The 22,674-nt window shown below is 41.7% G+C and overlaps 1 protein-coding gene across 3 annotated transcripts in view; it reads left to right on the top strand.

Annotated features, from left to right (window-relative positions):
* pi4kab (phosphatidylinositol 4-kinase, catalytic, alpha b) overlaps positions 1 to 22,674 on the top strand; it is a 127,627-nt gene that overhangs the window by 79,399 nt on the left and 25,554 nt on the right. For all 3 annotated transcript variants that reach the window (XM_010865368.4, XM_020044505.3, XM_020044504.3), the window contains 3 exons: positions 21,758 to 21,828; positions 22,061 to 22,167; positions 22,369 to 22,473. In XM_010865368.4, the coding sequence (XP_010863670.1) occupies positions 21,758 to 21,828; positions 22,061 to 22,167; positions 22,369 to 22,473 (283 nt within the window). The remainder of the gene's footprint in view (positions 1 to 21,757; positions 21,829 to 22,060; positions 22,168 to 22,368; positions 22,474 to 22,674) is intronic.

Below are 22,674 nucleotides of genomic sequence, written 5' to 3'. Positions count from 1 at the left end.
GACTGAATATCTGACAGACCTTTAGCGTGTAATTTAGAGATGTAGCCCAATCATAGTGAAGTAGAAAGCAATGGTTTAGAAACCCTTTCCAAAGGCAATGTACATAACCCATAAGGTAAAATGCTTATTTTGTTTTTGGCCAGCTATGTAAACATTTATTGATCCCGCAAAAGGTGTTCAATTGGTTATGGGGTATTCCATTTTCCCCCCAATGCGTCTTAATATGAAAGTATTCTAAAGGTAATTCAAAGTAATCAGATTACATTACTGAGTTTGAGTAATCAAAAAGTTATGTTACTGATAAAAAATGTGGAAAGGTAATTTGTAAATGTAAAGGATTACATTTAAAAAGTAACCTACCCAACCCTGTTCATATGTAGGGTAACAGGACTGAATAAAAGTAACAGGAGAAATTAAAAGATTGAAGGAAGATTGGATTGAAAGAAATAGCCATTTTAAATGTGTCTGGTATATACACTACTGTTCAAAAGTTTGGGTCACTTAGAAATGCACTTGTTTCATTTATTTTATTTTGTCTATTAAAATAACTTCAAATTGATCAGAAATACAGTGTAGACATTGTTAATGTGGTAAATTACTATTGTAGCTGCAAACAGCAGATATTTTATGGAATATCTACATAGCCAATGGTACATTGTTTGCTAATCCAAGTTTATAATTTTAAAAGACTAATTGATATTTAGAAAACCCTTTTGAAATTATGTTCGCACAGATGATAACTGTTGTGCTGTCTAAAGATGCAACACAACCGTCCTTCTTTAGAGTAGTTAAATATCTGAAGCATCAATTTCAAAGGGAGCCATCACCTTATCGTGGTGGAGAGGTTTGTGTTTTCCTATGAACCTGAGGGCTGTGTTGTCCGGGCCTTAGTGCTCCTGGTAGGGTTTCCCATGGCAAAGTGGTCTCAGGGGAGGAGCCAGACTAAGAATTGTTAAAAAAAAAACCTATGCACAAACGAGGAAGAGGAGGAGTTACCCTGCCCGGAGGAAGCCCGGGGCCCCCGTCTGGAGCCAGGCCCAGAGGGAGGGCTCGCCGGCGAGTGCCTGGTGGATGTGTTTACCACGGAGCCCGGTCGGGCATAGCCCAAAAAAGCAACGTGGCACCCCCTCACCATCCTATGGGCCCACCACTCATGGGAGGAACCGCTGGGGTCGGGTGCGCTGCCATATGGGTGGCAGTGAAGGCCAGGGGCATCGACGGACAAGACCCGGTGGCATGGGCTGGCGGGATATGTTATCCCGGAGGACTCCAGAGACGGTTGCAGTGTACCGACAGACCCGAAGGGCTGCGACCTCTGCTGTGAAAGAGGCAAAACAGCGGGTGTGGGAGAAGTTTGGGGAAGCCATGGAGATGGACTTTCGATCGGCACCAAGGTGTTTCTGGAAAACCGTCCACCACCTCAGGAGGGGAAAACGGGGAACTATCCAAACTGTGTACAGTAAGAATTAGGGCTGTCAAAATTCCTCAAAAATGACGTACGAATATTCCCTCTAAAAAAACACATAATATTCGGACTATTCGAACATCTGTTTGCGCATGCGCATTTTGTCAATGACGCGCATTACGTCAATAACAGGAAAAATTAATACAAAGAGACATAAATAGACTACCTATACAAGTAGTTAAGTTTAAACATATTTGACAACGTATTACCTCCACAAAAACAAGTAAATCAAATGATGACCAAGACCGCAGACCTCACGCTCGCTCGCTCAAGCACTTTCTCTCTCTCGCCCTCACGCTCTCTGCGCAATAACGGTTTAAAATGAACAACAATAAACACATTTTGAATGCTGATCAAGAGTTTTGTGCAAGCAATATAAGGTCGCGACTATTGTCCCAAATATAGCAGGCTTCATTCAGTGATTGAAACAAATATTAACATTAATTGAAGTTTCACAGTTGTAGAGTATCCAGTAGAAGTAGACGAATATCTTTCAAACTAACCTTTGTTGAGCTGATATGAAGACAGATTCAGCAACTGCATGGCCTATTTCTCGCTTAAAATGTTTTCAGAAACACGTTTCAGTGAACTATTTTAGTAAAATACGAGATTGTATTCTCAACGAGCCGCCATGACACTGTTGAAATTCTCGAGTAGCCAGACCCACATCACCCGTTCATCCAATCAGCTACTGGTCAGGGGCATGGAGCATCAACCATGGCTGTATGACGTCGCGACAACACGCTTCAGTTGTGTCGGACATATGGATCTGTACCGTCAGGCACGCTAGCGCGCCCACTCGCAAAGCAGACAGCCAGACAACCTCTGCTACCGCAAATGTTTTTTTCCACTTTTTTTTTTTTAATTCTAATATTAATAATCACCTTTGAAATTTGTTTTTTAAAAACCTATTCAAATATATATTCGAATATAGAATATTCGTTGACAGCCCTAGTAAGGATGGGACACTGTTGACCTCAACTGCGGAGGTAATTGGGCGATGGAAGGAACACTTTGAGGAACTCCTAAATCCCACTAACACACTGTGATGGAAATTCCATGTATCGACACTCTTAAAGGAGTAAGAAACAGAGAAAAATTTCTCTTGGCACATTCTAACAGTTTTATTAACTATTATGCAAATATGAGAGACGTGTCAAACGCTTACAGACATAATCATCCGAGGAGTCTTTGACTCGATACATGTCATTTCAACAGTATATAAGGGAAGAAAAGGGGTGTGGTAAGATGCTGCCCTGTCTCATGTCAATAAAACACATTCCCTTTGTTCTATCACACAAGCCCAATGCTATCCTCCCCCACCTTATCCTTCCTGCCATAATGTTTACTGTTGTGTGTACCTAAGCTTCACATAAAGGACAGCTCTCCTTCCTGCCATAAGTAACTTCTTTAATTCTAAGAGTTCTTACAGTTCTGGACAGACAATAGATGCCCCATATGCAAATACCAGATCCCCCACATTCCTGAGGAACAAAAGACTGACACCCTTCTTCTAGGCAGGAGGACATGGCCCAAATACCTGTTAATCCTCTGATATTATCAAGACATGTGTGTCACAATCAAAGTACAGATTTACATTACCAGCCAATAGAAAGACAGACATTTCTCAAATGCACGTTAGTTCAAAATGTCCATAACAACACCCTCTATAGTGGAGGCAGAGCTGGAGGCTGATGGGGAAGCATCGTCAATCTCCATGGCAGAAGTCACTGAGGTAGTCAAACAACTCCACAGTGGCAAAGCTCCGGGGATTGACGAGATCCGTCCAGAAATGTTGAAAGCTTTGGGTGTGGAGGGGATGTCTTAGATGACACGCCTCTTCAACATTGCGTGGGAGTCGGGGAAAGTGCCTAAGGAGTGGCGGACCGGGGTGGTGGTTCCCCTGTTCAAAAAGGGGGACCAGAGGGTGTGTGCCAATTACAGGGGTGTCACACTTTTCAGCCTCCCTGGGAAAGTCTACTCAAAGGTACTGGAAAGGAGGGTTCGGCAGATATTCGAACCTCAGATTGAAGAGGAACAATGCGGATTCCGTCCTGGTCGAGTAAAGGAGTTCAAGTGTCTCAGGGTCTTGTTCGTGAGTGAGGGGACAATGGAGTGGGAAATTGGCCAGAGAAAATCGGAGCAGCGGGGGCGATATTGCATTCGCTTTACCGCACCGTTGTGACGAAAAGTGAGCTGAGCCGGAAGGCAAAGCTCTCGATATACTGGTCAATTTTCCTTCCTACCCTAACCTATGGTCATGAAGGCTGGGTCATGACAGAAAGAACAAGATCGCGAGTACAAGTGGCTGAAATGGGTTTTCTCAGAAGGGTGGCTGGCTTCTCCCTTAGGGATAGGGTGAGAAGCTCAGCCATCCGTGAGGAACTCGGAGTAGAGCCGCTGCTCCTTTGCGTCAAAAAGAGCCAGTTGAGGTGGTTCGGGCATCTGGTAAGGATGCCCCCAGGATGTCTTCCTAGGGAGGTGTTCCAGGCACGTCCAGCTGGGAGGAGACCTCGGGGTAGGCCCAGGACTAGGTGGAGAGATTATATTTCGACACTGGCCTGGGAACGCCTCGAGATCCCCCAGTCAGAGCTGGCAAATGTGGCTCGGGAAAGGGAAGTTTTGTGTCCCCTGCTGGAGCTGCTGCCCCCGCGACCCGATACCGGATAAGCGGATGAAGATGAGAGAGATTTCAAAGTCTAAGTATTTTTATTTGTCAGATGCACCAAATAAAATAGCGTCTTTTTGAACAGTGTAATTCTTGTGATATGGCACGCGACATCTTTATATATTTGGAAATATATAAAGCAAATATAAAAATATCAGAGGTGGGGGACTCGAGTCACATGACTTGACTCGAGTCACAATTTTCAGGACTTGTGACGTGCTTGATTAAAGTATGAAAATGACTTGACTTGAGAACAAGTTACTTGAGACTTGACTTGAAGTGGAAGACTCCACAATGACTTGAACTTATAAAATAAACAAACAGCAATAAAATTATTTTATATGTTGTGACATCAGCACCACTAATCAGCGTTTGTGCCTTTAACGCTGCACAATTCAAACCGTGCCAAACATGGCAGACAGTAACGTTAGTCGAGCTCCACAAATAGTATTGTTTGGATACAAGGACTTTGAACTGGACCGTGTGAATAAAAAAAGATTTGCCACATGCAAAATATGCAACAACGTCAAATTTCATTTGTTATTTTAAGAACCACAAGGAAAGGTAAGAAAGTAATCTCTTTATATTCAGTTTCACTAAGATCTATAACGATTAAGTTACTAATGTAATGAATTAATCTTTTGTTTGTCATAATTTGGCCTTGGTTGCATATTATGTTTTTTTTTTTTTTCTTGTTAGAAATGTGACCATTATCATTACTGAATACGTCTGGTAAATAGATGTAAGGGAATTTGACTATAACAGTGGCATAGCCTGAATTTTAATGTTGATGGGCATCTTAAAATGAGCGGGCATGTATATTATTACACGTAGGCTATAATGTCTGTATTAAATGTGGGCATTTTCAAGTGTTTGTGGACTGCGTGTGGAAACTAAAAAGCATTGTGCTTACACCATAACAGTTAACTTTACTGCATGAAAGGCTAACATGGAGGCGCCGATGTGATTACTAGCACCTAAACATTTCGAAGAGTTTTTTTTCTTTTTACTCATACGGACAAGAATAATTACAGCATAATTACATATTAGTCAGTTTTTCAGTCACAATAATTAGTTTATAAGGTTGTTATTTTTAGCCCTTATTACATGGATTGGCTGAATTCCAGTGCAGAATGCGTGTTATTTCTTGATAACAGACCGTTGCCATGAAAAAGAGCGTGTTGCTATGGACGCAGCAGGATTCTAACCAGAGACGGAACGGACTATTTTCTTTAGAGGAAGCAATACAATCGTTTTTAAATCAATAAATTCCTTTTGAAATCCATATTTTGTGTCAAATTATAGATTTATTTGGTAGGTAGCCATGTAATAAGTGGGATAAGGTACAGCGATGCGGTTGTTTTAGCGAATACAACCCCTTCAAGCTGATTCAAGATCCCTCCGCTTCGTCCCCCCAAAAAATTGTACTGCGGAGGAGAGCTTCACACCGAGCGCACGTCAGAAACAGAGGACAGTGTGTGTGTGTGTGTGTTCATCTCTTTAGTACTGTGACTTGACTTGACTTGAAACTTATAAGGACTCGACTTGACTTGCTTAGGGTGAACCCTTGACTTGACTTGACTTGCTTGATTTATCTGAACTGTGACTTGAGACTTGACTCGAGACTTGATGGTTTAGACTTGAGACTTGCTTGGACTTGACCATGTGTGACTTGTCCCCATCTCTGAAAAATATACATAACAATAGAAACTAGCAGCAATTCCAGAGAATGTAGAACTGGGAATATGGACAGTATGAAAAGTCTTAAATATTATAAAGTGTTGTAGTGCCTACAAATGGATACAATACGTGTATATACGTGTAATAAATAAAATGTGCCTGTGTACATTGAATGTACATAGAAAGTGACTAGAGCATGTGACCTGGTCCTGTGATCAATAGAACTGTTTTGCTGGTTGAGAAGCCTTATGGCCTGAGGGAAAACTATTTGTGAGTCCGGAAGTATGTGCCCTGATGCTCTGGTAACGTCTACCAGACTGCAGCAGTGTGAACAGACTGTAGCCTGGATGTCTGTAGTCTTTTATGATGTTCCGTGCTTTCTTAAAGCATTGTGTATGGTAGATGCCCTGCACGGGAGATGGTAGCTGATGATGCACTCTGCTGACATGCGATCAGTAGTAGAGCAGTTGCCGTACCAGGCAGCTGAGAGGAAACTCTCAATGGTGCACCTATAAAAGTTGCAACTTTGGAGGCTTGTGACTGTAACACCATGGGGCCGACTTGCATGCCACTGCCCCACATGTTGCGACCCAAGGCCCTTTATTACCATAATAACATGGGCACATTTAAGCCATTTTATCTCATTGGAATTTGCGAAAAACAACCTTTTTTGCTGGGTTAATCATAATAATAATATTAATTAAAGCTGCAAGCAACACTTACCAGATTTAAGCATTAAGCTATTAGTAGCCAGACTGCAGTTTTTCTAATAGGACACAAATCCAAATCATGTCCATAGCTGTAAACAATATTACATGTATGCCTTTTCCTTTTCACTAGCATCCCCATGTGGCCAAATGGAAACATCTTTCTTATAAACTAAACTCACAACCCTGATCATGTGCACCAAATGTAATCAAACTTAACATTGGTCATTTGATGCTATAGAAGTAGTGTTTGAAGCATTTTTCACAAATTCAGAATTGCTGAAAAAACATTGTCTGACTTAACAGAATCATAATACTATTATCCTTATAGGAGATATATGTGCAAAACCACGCCCCTGCACTTGTTAATCTGTCATTGGTGGCCATGTTTTTCAGCATACCTAGCTGAGTGATATAACTTTTGAAGACCATCGTCCATAGATGCCAAATATCAAAGTGCATGAAGATCGGACATTTGGTGCCAGAGGAGTACATTTTTTAGTGTTTTTCTCAAATTCAAAATAGACGCCAAACAATTAACAAGCCATTTTATCTCACAGGAATTTGTAAAAAAACACACGTTTTTTCAGGAATAATAATAATAAATAAAGCTGCAAGCAGCATTTAGCATTAAGCTACTACTAGCCAGATTGCAATTTTGTTTCAACTTATTTTCATAGTTGCAAGCAATACGACATGTTTTTTCCTTTTATATAGTGCCCCCATGTGGCCAACTTGAAACATTCACACAAAGTAAAAACACAAACCTGAATATGGGCACCAAATGTGTGACAATATGGGAACCAAATGAGTGACAAAGAACAACAGATAGTGTTATGGCTATTATGCCACCATAATAGCCATTCAAAGGTATGTTTACTTAAGAATGTATATTAACATCAATGATTGTGCAAAATATTTATTTAATAATTGCTTAATTGCGATGCTCAAAAGATTATTACAGATGACAACAGAGTTTTTCAAAATTGGACTAATACTTAACCTTAGACTAAGAATTCACACTTGTGTTCCTAAGCCCTGGGCTAACAGACAAATATGACCCAATACCTTTTTACATTCTATGATGAGCAGATTTGCTTCTCTCTAGCATGCGAATAATGTTAGGGGTGTGGTCCTGGTCAAGACAATATCCTGAACTCCAAACTGAATGTCAGAATGGGAAAGAAAGGTGATTTAAGCAATTTTGAGCGTGGCGTGGTTGTTGGTGCCAGACGGGCCGGTCTGAGTATTTCACAATCTGCTCAGTTACTGGGATTTTCACACACAACCATTTCTAGGGTTTACAAAGAATGGTGTGAAAAGGGAAAAACATCCAGTATGCGGCAGTCCTGTGGGCGAAAATGCCTTGTTGATGCTAGAGGTCAGAGGAGAATGGGCCGACTGATTCAAGCTGATGGAAGAGCAACTTTGACTGAAATAACCACTCGTTACAACCGAGGTATACAGCAAAGCATTTGTGAAGCCACAACACGCACAACCTTGAGGTGGATGGGCTACAACAGCAGAAGACCCCACCGGGTACCACTCATCTCCACTACAAATGGGGGAAAAAAGGCTACAATTTGCACAAGCTCACCAAAATTGGACAGTTGAAGACTGGAAGAATGTTGCCTGGTCTGATGAGTCTCGATTTCTGTTGAGACATTCAGATGGTAGAGTCAGAATTTGGCATATACAGAATGAGAACATGGATCCATCATGCCTTGTTACCACTGTGCAGGCTGGTGGTGGTGGTGTAATGGTGTGGGGGATGTTTTCTTGGCACACTTTAGGCCCCTTAGTGCCAATTGGGCATTGTTTAAATGCCACGGCCTACCTGTGCATTGTTTCTGACCATGTCCATCCCTTTATGACCACCATGTACCCATCCTCTGATGGCTACTTCCAGCAGGATGATACACCATGTCACAAAGCTCGAATCATTTCAAATTAGTTTCTTGAACATGACAATGAGTTCACTGTACTGAAATGGCCCCCACAGTCACCAGATCTCAACCCAATAGAGCATCTTTGGGATGTGGTGGAACAGGAGCTTCGTGCCCTGGATGTGCATCCCACAAATCTCCATCAACTGCAAGATGCTATCCTATCAATATGGGCCAACATTTCTAAAGAATGCTTTCAGCACCTTGTTGAATCAATGCCACGTAGAATTAAGGCAGTTCTGAAGGCGAAAGGGGGTCAAACACAGTATTGGTATGGTGTTCCTAATAATCCTTTAGGTGAGTGTATATTAAATAAAAAAAAATATGACTTTCAGATTCTGACATCACTAGGCCAGCAGAAAAGAACTCTGGTCAGCAGGAGTTTCGAAAAATATCTTCTTGTATTCTAAATAATAACTTTATGAAGTCATCAATCTTTTGCAAAAATTAGTGACATAAAATGTTAACTAGCTTGTCATTAACTACCATTCCTGAAGTTGTTAAAAAATATGACCCTGTTCCCAATTATCGTCTATCTTACTATTTTGTTTAGTTGCATTATATTTAGTTTTTATAGATTTTTCAAGTGATAGATTATAGAGTAGAACATTTTACCTACCTTACTTGCATTCCGGTAAAGAAAAAAGACTGATGAACTTAACATTACATGATGCCTTGTCTGTCGCACGTGGTATTCAACGATTTGCAACCTGTCTGCTAAAGTTTGTTTGTCGAACAAACATGTCAGATATATGACAAGATGTGTGATTCAGAGACAGGAAGGTAATCAAGATTTGAACGTCCGGTCAGATTGGCGAATCGTCTTGTTCAACCATCTTTGGTCTCAGATACATTTGGTCCCAGAATCCAGTGGAATGAAAACAAGTATGGCTGCGCCCGTAGACAGTAATTAGCCAAACAAACTCAGCATAACCTTCCTAAAGGTGTTTTTCATTGATCGTATTTGTCCATTACTAAATATGCAATAATAAGAATTGATAATTTTTCACAATATTTAGTGAAATAGTGAATATTCACATGAATAAAGGCATTAACAACACACAAACCATTATAAATCATAATAGTTAGCATTTGTTTTATTGATACAGCAAGTGGCGTTATACTCAGGAAAATAACACATCTTAGAAGGTTGCTCAGTAATTATTCAGTACACTCTTTAACAGTGCTACTACCCAAAAAAAAATCTAAATATAATTTTAACCAGTTGAAATCGCAATACTGCTCCATATCTAATAGGCAACATGGTGTTTCTGGGCTGCTGTGGTGTTTTTTTTTTTTTGTCAAATATACAATTCTGGAATTGCCAGTGCATACTGAAATAATGTGCATTTGGAAATCATGCTGAGGGGCCTTCAGTGATATTTTAAAACTTACTTGAAAATGTTTAAATCTATCATTTGATCCTATGGATGTAGCATTTGAAGCATTTTTCACAAATTCATAACGGTTGAAAAGCCATTACACCCAACTTAATGATTCTCAATTGCAAATATGTTTCTTGGGAAGAGATGGACTTATATACTTCTTTTCAAGATTGTATTTTAAACACGTGGTGCGTGGTGAGCTTGCACATGTGAGAACCCTCTATTGCGCCACAATAGATGGTGTGATTGATAAAAATCTGTTGCAGACATTATTGTCGTATCATCTTTGTAAACATATGCACCAAGTAGAATTATTATACCACTATCCTTTTAGGAGATGTGGCTATATATGTGCCCCTGTTCATTGGTCAATAGCATCCATGTTTTTTGACATACCGGCCTGGCTTCTAGAACATTTAACATAGATGCCAAAAGATTGGACCTCAGGTGCTATCGAAGTAGCGTTTTAGGCTATTTTCAAAATCCAATATGACAGACTTTACAAATTTTCATTGTAAGGAGGTGGGCCTATCTACCAGTTTTCAACACTCTACATCACATGAGGTAGGTGTGGTGAGGTTTCAAAGTTGGCCACCTTAAGGTCGATTTGCAGTTGGATTGCATCAGAAGTTGTGGCCTATGAGCCTTTACTGCCATGTATATTTGGGCCTTTTTGTGCTTTTTTATTTCGCGGGAATTTCCAAAGAAGTCCTTAAAACGACAGGAGTATAATAATAATAATAAAAGCTGCAAGCAGCATTGACGGGTTTCAGCTGTGTGCAACACTACTGCAAATAGATATGAAAAAATACAGGATGTCTTAACCAGATGACTTGAAAAGCATTATTAATTATTCAAGAATGATTGGGGTAATCAAAACCCTTTAATGATGAAAAACATTTTGAGGACCCTGACGTCGCCCAGTATGGCGCAGCCGGGGCCCCACCCTGGAGCCAGACCCGGGCTTGGGGCTCGTATGCGAGCGCCTGGTGGCAGGGCCTTTCCCCACGGGGTCTGGCCGGGCTCAGCCCGAAGGAGCAACGTGGGGCCGCCTTCCCGTGGACTCACCACCTGCAGGAGGGACCATAAGGGGTCGGTGCGTAGAGGATCGGGTGGCAGTCGAAGGCGGGGGCCTCGACAACCCGATCCCTGGACACTGAAACTAGCTCTAGGGACGTGGAACGTCACCTCGCTGGCGGGGAAGGAGCCTGAGATTGTGCGTGAGGTTGAGAGGTTCCGACTAGAGGTAGTTGGGATCACCTCTACGCACGGCTTGGGCTCTGGAATCACACTCCTTGAGAGAGGATGGACTCTTCACCACTCTGGAGTAGCCCATGGTGAGAGGCGGCGGGCTGGTGTGGGTTTGCTCATAGCTCCCCAGCTCTGCCCCATTGTGTTGGAGTTTACCCCAGTGAACGAGAGGGTCGTTTCCCTGCGCCTACGGGTTGGGGATAGGTCTCTCACTGTTGTTTGTGCCTACGGGCCTTCTTGGAGTCTCTGGGAGGGGTGCTGGAAAGTGCTCCGACTGGGGACTCCATTGTTCTACTGGGGGACTTCAACGCCCACGTGGGCAACGACAGTGACGAGCGGTGTTCAGTTATTGGACTTCTGTGCTAGTCACAGTTTGTCCGTAACGAACACCATGTTCAAGCATAAGGGTGTCCATCAGTGCACGTTGCACCAGGACACCCTAGGCCGTAGGTCGATGATCGACTTTGTTGTTGTTTCATCTGACCTGCGGCCGTATGTCTTGGACACTCGGGTGAAGAGAGGGGCGGAGCTGTCAACTGATTACCTGGTGGTGAGTTGGATCCGATGGCGGGGGAGGAAGCTGGACAGACTCCTGTCAGAGAGATCTTTAACTCCCACTTCCGGCAGAGCTTTGACTGGATCCCGAGGGAGGCTGGAGATATTGAGTCCGAGTGGACCATGTTCTCCACCGCCATTGTCGAAGCGGCCACTCTGAGCTGTGGCCGTAAGGTCTCCGGTGCCTGTCGAGGTGGCAATCCCCGAACCCAGTGGTGGACACCGGAAGTAAGGGATGCCGTCAAGCTGAAGAAGGAGTCCTTATCAGGCCTGGTTGGCTTGTGGGACTCCTGAGGCAGCTGACGGGTACCGGCAGGCCAAGCAGCCCGGGTGGTTGTGGAGGCAACAACTCGGGCCTGGGAGGAGTTCGGTGAGGCCATGGAGAAGTACTATCGGCTGGCCTCGAAGAGATTCTGGCAAACCGTCCGGCGCCTCAGGAGAGGGAAACAGTGCCCTACCAACGCTGTTTACAGTAGAGGTGAGCAGCTGTTGACCTCAACTGGGGATGTCGTCGGGCGGTGGAAGGAGTACTTCAAGGATCTCCTCAATCCCGCCGTCAGGTCCTCCATTGAGGAAGCAGAGGATGAGGGCTCAGAGGTGGACTCGTCCATCACCCGGGCTGAAGTCACAGAGGTTGTCAAGAATCCCCTTGGTGGCAAGGCACCGGGGGTGGATGAGATCCGCCCTGAGTACCTCAAGTCTCTGGATGTTGTGGGGCTGTCTTGGTTGACACTCCTGTGCAACATCGCGTGGCGGTCGGGGACAGTGCCTCTGGGATGGCAGACTGGGGTGGTGGTCCCTCTTTTTAAGAAGGGGGACCGGAGGGTGTGTTCCAACTATAGGGGGATCACACTTCTCAGCCTCCCCGGGAAAGTCTATGCCAGGGTACTGGAGAGGAGAATACGGCCGATAGTAGAACCTCGGATTCGGGAGGAACAGTTTGGTTTTCGTCCGGGCCGTGGAACACTGGACCAGCTCTATACCCTCTACGGGGTGCTGGAGGGTTCATGGGAGTTTGCCCAACCAATCCACATGTGTTTTGTGGATTTGGAGAAGGCATTCGACTGTGTCCCTTGCGGCATCCTGTGGAGGGTGCTTCGAGAGTATGGGGTCCAGGTCCCTGTAAGACCGAAGCAGGAGCTTGGTCCGCATTGCCGGCAGTAAGTCCGACTTGTTCCCAGTGCATGTTGGACTCCGGCAGGGCTGCCCTTTGTCGCCGGTTCTTTTCGTAATTTTTATGGACAGAATTTCTAAGTGCAGCCAGGGGCCGGAGGGTGTCAGGTTTGGGGACCACACGATCTACGTTCCTACTCTTACCTATGGTCATGAGCTTTGGGTCATGACCGAAAGGACAAGATCCCGGATACAGGCGGCTGAAATGAGGCGATCCCTTAGAGATGGGGTGAAAAGCTCGGTCACCCGGGAGGAGCTCAGAGTAGAGCCACTGCTCCTCCACATCGAGAGAGGTCAGCTGAGGTGGCTTGGGCATCGTGTTCCGGATGCCTCCTGAACGCCTTCCCGGGACCCGGCCCCGGATAAGCGGAAGAAGATGGATGGATGGATTGGGGCGATTTTGTAGGGAACTTCATGGAAAATAAAAAATGTAAAATGAAACTGAAAATGACTTGTACCTTTTGACTTATTTTGGGTAGTTTAATTTATTATATTTATTAATGTACTGTTTAATTCACCATGGTTCTATTGTGTTCATGTAATACTATTCTATCAATTCAGGCTAAAGTGAATTAGCTAACATGTTATGATATTAATAATGCATGTTGCTTACCCTAAAATTAAGGGGTTCAGTGAAGTGGTGTTGTGTCTATAAGGGATCAAGGAGATTACAGGAGGCTTTATCTCAGTACTCCAACCAGGTTAAAACAGAGCATTCTCTACGGAGGAAATTATCATTATCACAATAGGGATTTAATGTGAATGACAAAATCAAATCAAAATGTCATTTAACATTTTATTACATATCTCATCTCATCTTAATCCACTTATCTGGTCGCAGGGGCAGCAGCTCCAGCAGGGGACACAAAACTTCCCTTTTCCGAGCCACATTTGCCAGCTCTGACTGGGGGATCCCGAGGCGTTCCCAGGCCAGTGTGGAAATATAATCTCTCCACCTAGTCCTGGGCCTACCCTGAGGTCTCCTCCCAGCTGGACGTGCCTGGATCACCTCCCTAGGGAGACGTCCTGGGGGCATCCTTACCAGATGCCCGAACCACCTCAGCTGGCTCCGTTCGATGCAAAGGAGCAGCGGCTCTACTCCAAGTTTCTCACGGATGGCTGAGCTTCTCACCCTATCCCTAAGGGAGAAGCCAGCCACCCTTCTGAGAAAACCCATTTCAGCCACTTGTACTCGCGGTCTCGTTCTTTCGGTCATGACCCAGCCTTCATGACCATAGGTGATGTTAGAAAGGAAAATTGACCAGTATATCAAGAGCTTTGCCTTCCGGCTCAGCTCTCTTTTCGTCACAACGGTGCGGTAAAGCGAATGCAATACCGCCCCCGCTGCTCCGATTCTCTGGCCAATCTCCCACACCATTGTCCCCTCACTCGCGAACAAGACCCCGAGATACTTGAACTCCTTTACTTGGGGTAACGCCTCATTCCCTACCCGGAGGAAGCACTCCATCGGTTTCCTGCTGAGAACCATGGCCTCAAAAAAAGCAGCGATGAGATCCCCAGCCCACCGAACTGCAACCCCTCCCCACCCCGACTACGCCTCGATATCCTGTCCATAAAAGTTACAAACAGGATTGGTGACAAAGCGCAGCCCTGGCGGAGGCCAACCCCCACCTGGAACGAGTCCGACTTACTACCGAGAACCCGAACACAGCTCTCACTTTGGACGTACAGGGATTGGATAGCCCTCAAAAGGGACCTCCTCACCCCATACTCCCACAGCATTTCCCACAGTATCTCCCGGGGGACCCGGTCATATGCATTCTCCAGATCCACAAAACACATTTTATTACATTACAAATTAAATTACAAACCTCCTTTTCATTTAGAAATATATATTTTAATTGAAACCATTTGAAAAGTGAAAAAGAGCAGCTATATACCAATCCTGAGTGGTTTACAAATACAAAGTACAGTGTTTATAAAACAAATAATTTGTAATAATAAAAGTAAAACCTAACTAATAAATACCAATGAACTTAAGATGAACAACAAATATTAACACAGAACCATTGTATTTCAAAAAAGTTTTTTCAAAAATACACTTCTTAGCAACAGGGCCAAAGGAAAACAGTGTTGATCATCAAGGCAAGACAAATACTGATTAAATTAAACTTTTCAACTGTATAAAATCTGGTTTCTTTCTAAACAGAGTACCTTGTAAAATAAATTAATTAATTTCTCGCAACTGTAGAATAATATAGTAAATCTAAATTATATTCAGATATAATAACTTGACTTTCAGCATGAATACATTGCTTACTCAGACTTGAAGGTTTTTGGCCAAGAATACCAGTCTATTCACCATGAAAATGTTGCCACTTGTATTGAAAAGCCTCTCTGAGGGGGAACTTGTAGCGGGAATGGATAGATACTTGCAGGCAAGCTTGGCGAGATGTGGAAAGTTTATTCTATGTGTTTTCCACCATGCAAGTGGATCTTCCTCTTTGTCTATGGAAGGTTTTTGCAGGTAGTTGTTTAATTCTGCTTACACAGCATCCTTGTGGGTCAGAGACGAAACACCCTTTGCTGCAGCTCCTCTCTGTTTAAAGAAACTTCCCAAGGACTTTGTGGCATTCTTTGCTTGGGACGTATCAGCAACTTCAGGCTCCACTTCAGTGCTGCTGCTTGACTTCTCCTCCTGGCATTCCATCATTTCTGATGGCCTTGGCTTGTTGTCTTCACTGATGAAGTCCATCTTGAACAGGGGGCCAAACAAGAAGCTGCATCTAGCAACTCCTGAGTAGCTTCATCTCTATATTTCTCGTTGATGTAGTGCAACATCTCAGTTTTTAAGGTCTTGGTCAAGTTTGTGTCTCCCTCTTGTATTGGCAGCATTGAAAAGAGGTGAAGAACTGGCTTCACATATAAGACACTAACATAGTCTTCTCCTGAGAGTGCATCTGTGAAGTGCAGCAGTGGGCCAAGTGACTTACTGACAGATTCCAGGACATCCATATCTTGCCAGGTTAGAATTAGATGCCGTATCTTCCTGGCCTCAGACAGGACCTGTGTTATAGCCTTCTGCTGCTCTAGTATCCTGCTGATCATCTTCTGTCTGGAACCCCATCTTGTTTGGCATTCTGATATGAGGGAATGTGAAGGAAGATTGAGTTCCTTCTGTGCTCTTTCAAGAGCACTTCGGGCCTTCCAGCTGTGAGAGTGACCCTTCAGCTTCTGGCAGACACCTGCAGCACGGTCAATGCGTCCATCCTTTTTCACTGCATTTTCTAAGGGAAAAAACAAATACAAAAAGTACTTATTATACACATTTAATACATTTACTTTAATAAATGATTAATAAAAATGAATTGCTCATAAAACTGTTTTGCTAATTATTACACAATTAGTTGTTTACAGATAAAATAAATTAGTTTCATTGTGGTTTCTTTATGTTTTAAAAACCTGTAATAAAACACATTTATTTTATTATATAACTTATATCTCATGAGTTTAGCACTAACTATTTTACTTAATGATAACCCAAAATATTGGGGCATTTAATTTCATTGTTATTGTAAACAAATGCAACATTTAAACATAAAAGATATAGCAGAGATATATAGCTATGAGACATTAATGCCATAGGATATCAGCCCTGGTGTTACGTACTCCCCTCGGGTGGTTCTCGTCTGAGGTGGAGACGGAGGCGGATTCCGTGTTTAAAATAATAATAATAATAAACTGTGTATACAATAACCCATAAATCAGAGTAAATCAGACAGATATAATGATAGTTTTACATTTAAAACTATATATATATATATATATATATATATATATATATATATATATATATATATATATATATATATATATATATATATATATATATAGTTTACATTTAAAACTATATATATATATATATATATATATATATATATATATATATATATATATATATATATATATATATATATATATATATATATATAGTAGACTGATACATGTTTACCTTACTAAATTGCACGTTCTGCGATGTGACTATTGTGGATGGATACATCGCAATGTCGATGCTGAAACTATATATCATGCAGCCCTAGTTCCCATATTATTAAACCAGTCTTGACAAGATTCTACTTCAGACTCTAAAATGATAGAAATGATAAAATATGTTTGCTTACCCTTGGCTGATGCCAATCACACAATAACAACACAGTTAGCTAGGTACTTTGCTCTTCACATTAATAGTATTTAGCAGTCGAACATTAACTACCTACATGCATACCAAATGCTAGCTTGCCAAGTTAATGAGCCACAATATCTACAACACGAGTACGAATGCTTGAATTATCAATGCCTTTGAACTGCTGAAACCACTGAACTGCTGAAACTAGTATACTGCTGAAACCCTAATAATGAACCGGAAACAAACAATAGGGTTTCACCTGTGAAATGCTGAAACCCTAATAATACAAATAAATCAAACAATATTAAGAGATTATTATTATATTAACAAGCATTTGATACACTGCCAATTTTGCAGGTTGTCCTACTTGCAAAGCATGTAGAGGTCTGTAATTTTTATCATAGGTACTCTTCAACTGTGAGAGACCGAATCTAGCACTTATTTTGGCGACCCTGCATGCTTGTTTTGCCTGCATAAATGGCAAATAAAATGCAGTAAAACATTAGTCCAACTTCAGAGAATAGAAAGGAAAAAAACTATTTCAGTGTCTCATGCTGCCGGTAATGGCTCCCTGGCACAACCAATGCACATACACTTCTCTGGTCCTCCACCTAAAAATGTGGTTGCTGTTACGAAAGTAACAGAAAACAGGCCACATGCTAACGACATAACCTCTCTCGTTAAATAATTCTCAAAGTGACCCAATTATGTATACATAATGGACTAGGTAACACTGAAACTAGTTCATGTGCTCCATGATTGACAGCCCTCATCTGATAGTTTTTTGTCAAGTGTCCAATCACAGTGTTCCAAGCAAAAAACACAGTCCAACGTGGACAGCTCTATCAAATGTGTGAGGTCCCACCCCATTGCATTTGGATGACGCACATCCAGATAAAATGTATATTTCATTTGGATGATGCATAAGTGTACACAATGCAAATGCAATGTGTTTATATATATATTTATTGATATATTTAATAACGTTTTTTTTTTATATATATATATTTTTTTTATTCATATATTTATTTCATATTATTGCATATTTAGTCCTCCATACATTTATGGAGTTTATTTTTGTAAACAGCATATCAGTCTGTGGAAAAACATAATCCTTGTGTTTCCTGATAAGATTTTTCCACTTATTTAACAGGATACATGTTAAATGAAGGTTTTCTATCAAATTTTAAACTTGACTGTCACTCTGAAATCTAGAAAACTACATGTAAAAATGTAATTGCATTTATACATCAGTTATTTGCATTTTGACAACTCACACGGTACCAACATCAAGAGTTTGAGCTCTGCTTTGTCAGAGATTACATGATGCGGAGAAGCACACTAAACAAAATGGTCTTCGTTCCTATGGTTGGCACACAAACACAACCATAATCCCCAAAAAACATTTGAAAGGATAACACTACATAAATTAGACTACAGAATTATCCAAGATGACATATTTTGAGTTCATGAGTTCCTCATGAGAAATTAGGCATACACAAAGATGCAACACTATAGGTCAAACAGGGTGTAAATGTCATTATTTAGAAATTAACAATTTTAATCATGTACTGTAGCGCCCCTTGTGGAGGAATCAAGGTGGGTGTCTTTGTGATAGGTACTTGTGGTTTTTAGTTTTAGTGTGTAAAATTACTACATTTTGCAGGGACTTTTTGAGTTATTCAGTAGTTAAGAAAAAAAATAATAATAATACTAACAATTGCAATAGGGTTCCTCCTACTGGAGGACCCCTAATAATAAAACGAATAATTACAATAGGATTCCAGCAACTTTGTTGCTTGGCCCCCTAATTATAATACACTGCGTGCAAAATTATTAGGGAAATCGTATTCCCCAAGATTTATTTTATTGTTGAACAAATACAATGCTCTCAGTCAATCCAACATAAAATGTAACCTTGAACCTGAATATTTAACAAAGGTGAAATGTGAGTTTTGATCTTTCTCAGGGAAATACATAAGAGTGCAGAATTATTAGGCAACAATTGGTGTGCATAATTATTAGGCAACTAATTACAAAAATAATTTCTCCCAACTCACGTGTTTATTCAAAAATTTTTAAGTAAGTGTAACAAATAAGTAACACAAAATGACAATTAAAATGTTTATCCTTTCAAAAATATTCAGTGACCAACTACCCTTCTTTTCAATAATTGACATGAGCCTTCCATCCATGGAGTCTGTCAGTTTCTTGATTTGTTCATGATCAACTTTGGCTGACGGGGCAACCACAGCCTCCCAAATGCTGTTCAAAGAGGTGTATTGTCTTCCCTGACTGTAAATCTCACGTTTGAGTAGGGCCCACAAATTCTCAATAGGATTTAAGTCAGGAGAGTAAGGGGGCCAGGTCAATATTCTGGCATCTTTGTGGCCCTTGCTGGCTAGCCAAGCAGTGGAGTACTTGGATGCATGTGATGGAGCATTGTCCTGCATGAAGATCATGGACTTCTTAAATGATGAGGACTTCTTCCTGTACCACTGTTTGAAGAAAGTATCTTCCAGAAAATGGTAGTATGTTTGGGAGTTGAGTTTCAGTCCATCTTCAACCTGAAAAGTCCAACTACCTCATCCTTAATGATAGAAGCCCATACCAGTAGCCCTCTTCTACCTGGCTGGCGCCTGACTGAAGTGGTGCCGTGTGTCCAATTAGTGATGCAGCCACAGGCCCATTCATCTGGTCCATCAAGAGTCGCTCTGATTTCATCTGTCCATAAAACCTTTGAAAAATCTGTCTTCAGGTATTATCCCAATCTATACAGTACATTTAAAATCTTATTCAGTGGTGGTTGGGTTTCAACCTTCTTGACCTTGGCCATGTCTCTGAGCACTTGACACCTTGTACTTCTGGACACTCCAGGTAGGTTGCAGTCCTGGAATATGATGGCACTGGAGGATAATGGGTTCCTGGTAGCTTCAGGTTTAATTCTTCTCAAGTCTTTTGCAATTAATTTGCCTCTTTTCTTCTCCATGCACTTCTCTGTTGCATCCGTCTGAAAAGCATTTTACAATTTTGGACAATTTGGTGTCAGTTAAATCTCTTTTTGGCCCATTTAACCTGAGGTCATGAAGCTGCCTAATAATTATGCACACCTTGAATATACAATGGATATAAAGGTCTACACACCCCTGTTAAAATGCCAGGTTCAGAGAAAGAGAGAAATCATGTCAGAACTTTTTCCACCTTTAATGTGACCTAGGAGTCTATTAGCATGGCACATCTTGACGTGGCAATATTTGCCCACTCTTTTTTACAAAAGCGCTCCAAATCTGTCAGATTGCGAGGACATCTCCTGTGCACAGGCCTCTTCAGATCACCCCACAGATGTTCAATTGGATTCAGGTCTGGGCTCTGGCTGGGCCATTCCAAAATGTTAATCTCCTTCTGCTGAAGCCATGCTTTTGTGGATTTGGATGTGTGCTTTGGGTCGTTGTCGTGCTGAAAGGTGAACTTCCTCTTCATCTTCAGCTTTCTAACAGACGCCTGAAGGTTTTGTGCCAAAATTGCCTGGTATTTGGAACTGTTCACCCTGACTAAGGCCCTGGTTCCAGCTGAAGACAAACAGCCCCAAAGCATGATGCTGCCACCACCATGCTTCACTGTGGGTATGGTGTTATTTGGGTGATGTGCAATTTTGTTTTTGCGCCAAACATACCTTTTGGAATTATGGGCCAAATGTTCAACCTTGGTTTCATCAGACCATAACACATTTTCCCACATGCTTTTGGGGGATTTGATCTTTGTTTTTGCAAACTTCAGCCGGGCTTGGATGTTTTTCTTTGTTAGAAAAGGTTTCCGTCTTGCCACCCTACCCCATAGCCCATTCATATGAAGAATACGGGAGATTGTTGTCACATGTAGCACACAGCCAGTACTTGCCAGAAATTCCTGCAGTTCCTTAAATGTTGCTGTAGGCCTCTTGGAAGCCTCCCTGACCAGTTTTCTTCTCGTCCTTTCATAAATTTTAGAGGGATGTCCAGTTCTTGTTCTCTGTTGTGCCATATTTTCTCCACTTGATGATGACTGTCTTCACTGTGTTCCATGGTACATCTAATGCTTTGGAAATTCTTTTGTACCCTTTTTCCTGACTGATATCTTTCAACAATGAGATCCCTCTGATGCTTTGGAAGCTCTCTGCGGACCATGGCTTTTGCTCTGAGATGCAACTCAGAAAATGTCAGGAACATCCTTATTTTTCATTTTTCCCCCTCAAAGATTTCAGTTTGTTTTTCAATTGAATTGTTCACATTATAGGTCACATTAAAAGTGGAAAAAGTTCTGACATGATTTATCTTTGTCTTATTCTTTTACATCACAAAAACCTGGCATTTTCATTGGGGTGTGTAGACTTTTTTATATCCACTGTAAGGTGTTATTCACTGTTGTCACACCCTCCCTCACTACACCAATAAATGTAATCTGAAAATGATTCAATCCAGTGAGCAAGTTTATGTGGTTTGGAGTAGGACAATGTGCATAGAAATAATGATACGATCATTATAATTGTGCACTTCGTGTAGACTATGCTTGCATGGGTTCCAATGTGTTTGTTCTCACTATCGCTTTCTGATATTTTCATATAAAACTTATATAAGTGTACAAATGCCTCTGGGGCCAGGCTGCAAGAGAGAAAAACCAGACAGGCCTTGATGTATAAGTTGACCATTAAAATGATGCTACTGCAGACTGCTACAATTCATACAAAGATCTCTTTAATATTACATCCCAATAGTGTGTTGATCTTTGTTTTGTGACTCTTTAGTGCTGCCAAAGCCCCTTACCTGGCTAAGTTCAAAGTCAAGAGGTGTGGAGTCAGTGAGCTGGAGAAAGAAGGTACTTTCTAATTAAATGGAATAGTGTTCTCCTATTTATTTGTATGTATTTCTTACCATTCTCTTCCATCTGATCTGACAAGAACATCATGAATAGAAGCTGTGCTGTGTCAGCCCATCCTGTCATTTAATGTAAATGTCTTCATTAAGAAAAGAAAGCCAATTTGAGATTTGTTGATATTAAAATATTGATTAAAACAATATAATATATTGATATGTTTCCTCTCTCCCAGGTCTCCAGTGCAGATCTGACTCTCTAGACGAGGCTGAAAGTAAGGAGGAGGCCCAGAGGATCTGCTGGCAGGCGGCTATCTTTAAAGTGGGCGACGACTGCAGACAGGTTTCTACACACACTTTCAAACTTATCTATCTTAATTTTCTCTATGTATTCTCTATTTCCCCATCTCTCTCCACTGTCCACTATCTGTATCTCTCTTTGTTTCTCGGTTTCTTATGTTCTCGGTTCTTTCATGTTTACACATGCTTTGATAGCTGGTAATTGATTTTGGTCAAATAATTTTGTTTACCTCTGTCTGCGTAGGACATGCTGGCTCTGCAGATCATCGGTCTGTTTAAGAATATCTTCCAGCTCGTAGGACTGGATCTGTTTGTGTTCCCATACAGAGTGGTAGCTACCGCCCCAGGGGTAAGTTTCCTGGCCCCTTTCCATCCACATCCTTGCTCAGGAGTAAGCAACTCTGGGAGTGGAAGGCAAAAACATCTACTTGCAAATGACTTGGTGTCCCAGATCTGAATTAATCCTTAATTAGAAAGAGGAAGAGAACCAGAAGTGTTTCAGTGCTCCAGGACAGCAGATAGTCTAGTACTTAGAGCATCTGAACAGTTA

The sequence above is a fragment of the Esox lucius genome, chromosome 13, assembly GCF_011004845.1.
Source record: "Esox lucius isolate fEsoLuc1 chromosome 13, fEsoLuc1.pri, whole genome shotgun sequence".
Classification (NCBI taxonomy): domain Eukaryota; kingdom Metazoa; phylum Chordata; class Actinopteri; order Esociformes; family Esocidae; genus Esox; species Esox lucius.
Note: the sequence above shows the minus strand (reverse complement) of the source record. Positions and strands in the feature narration are given on the sequence as shown.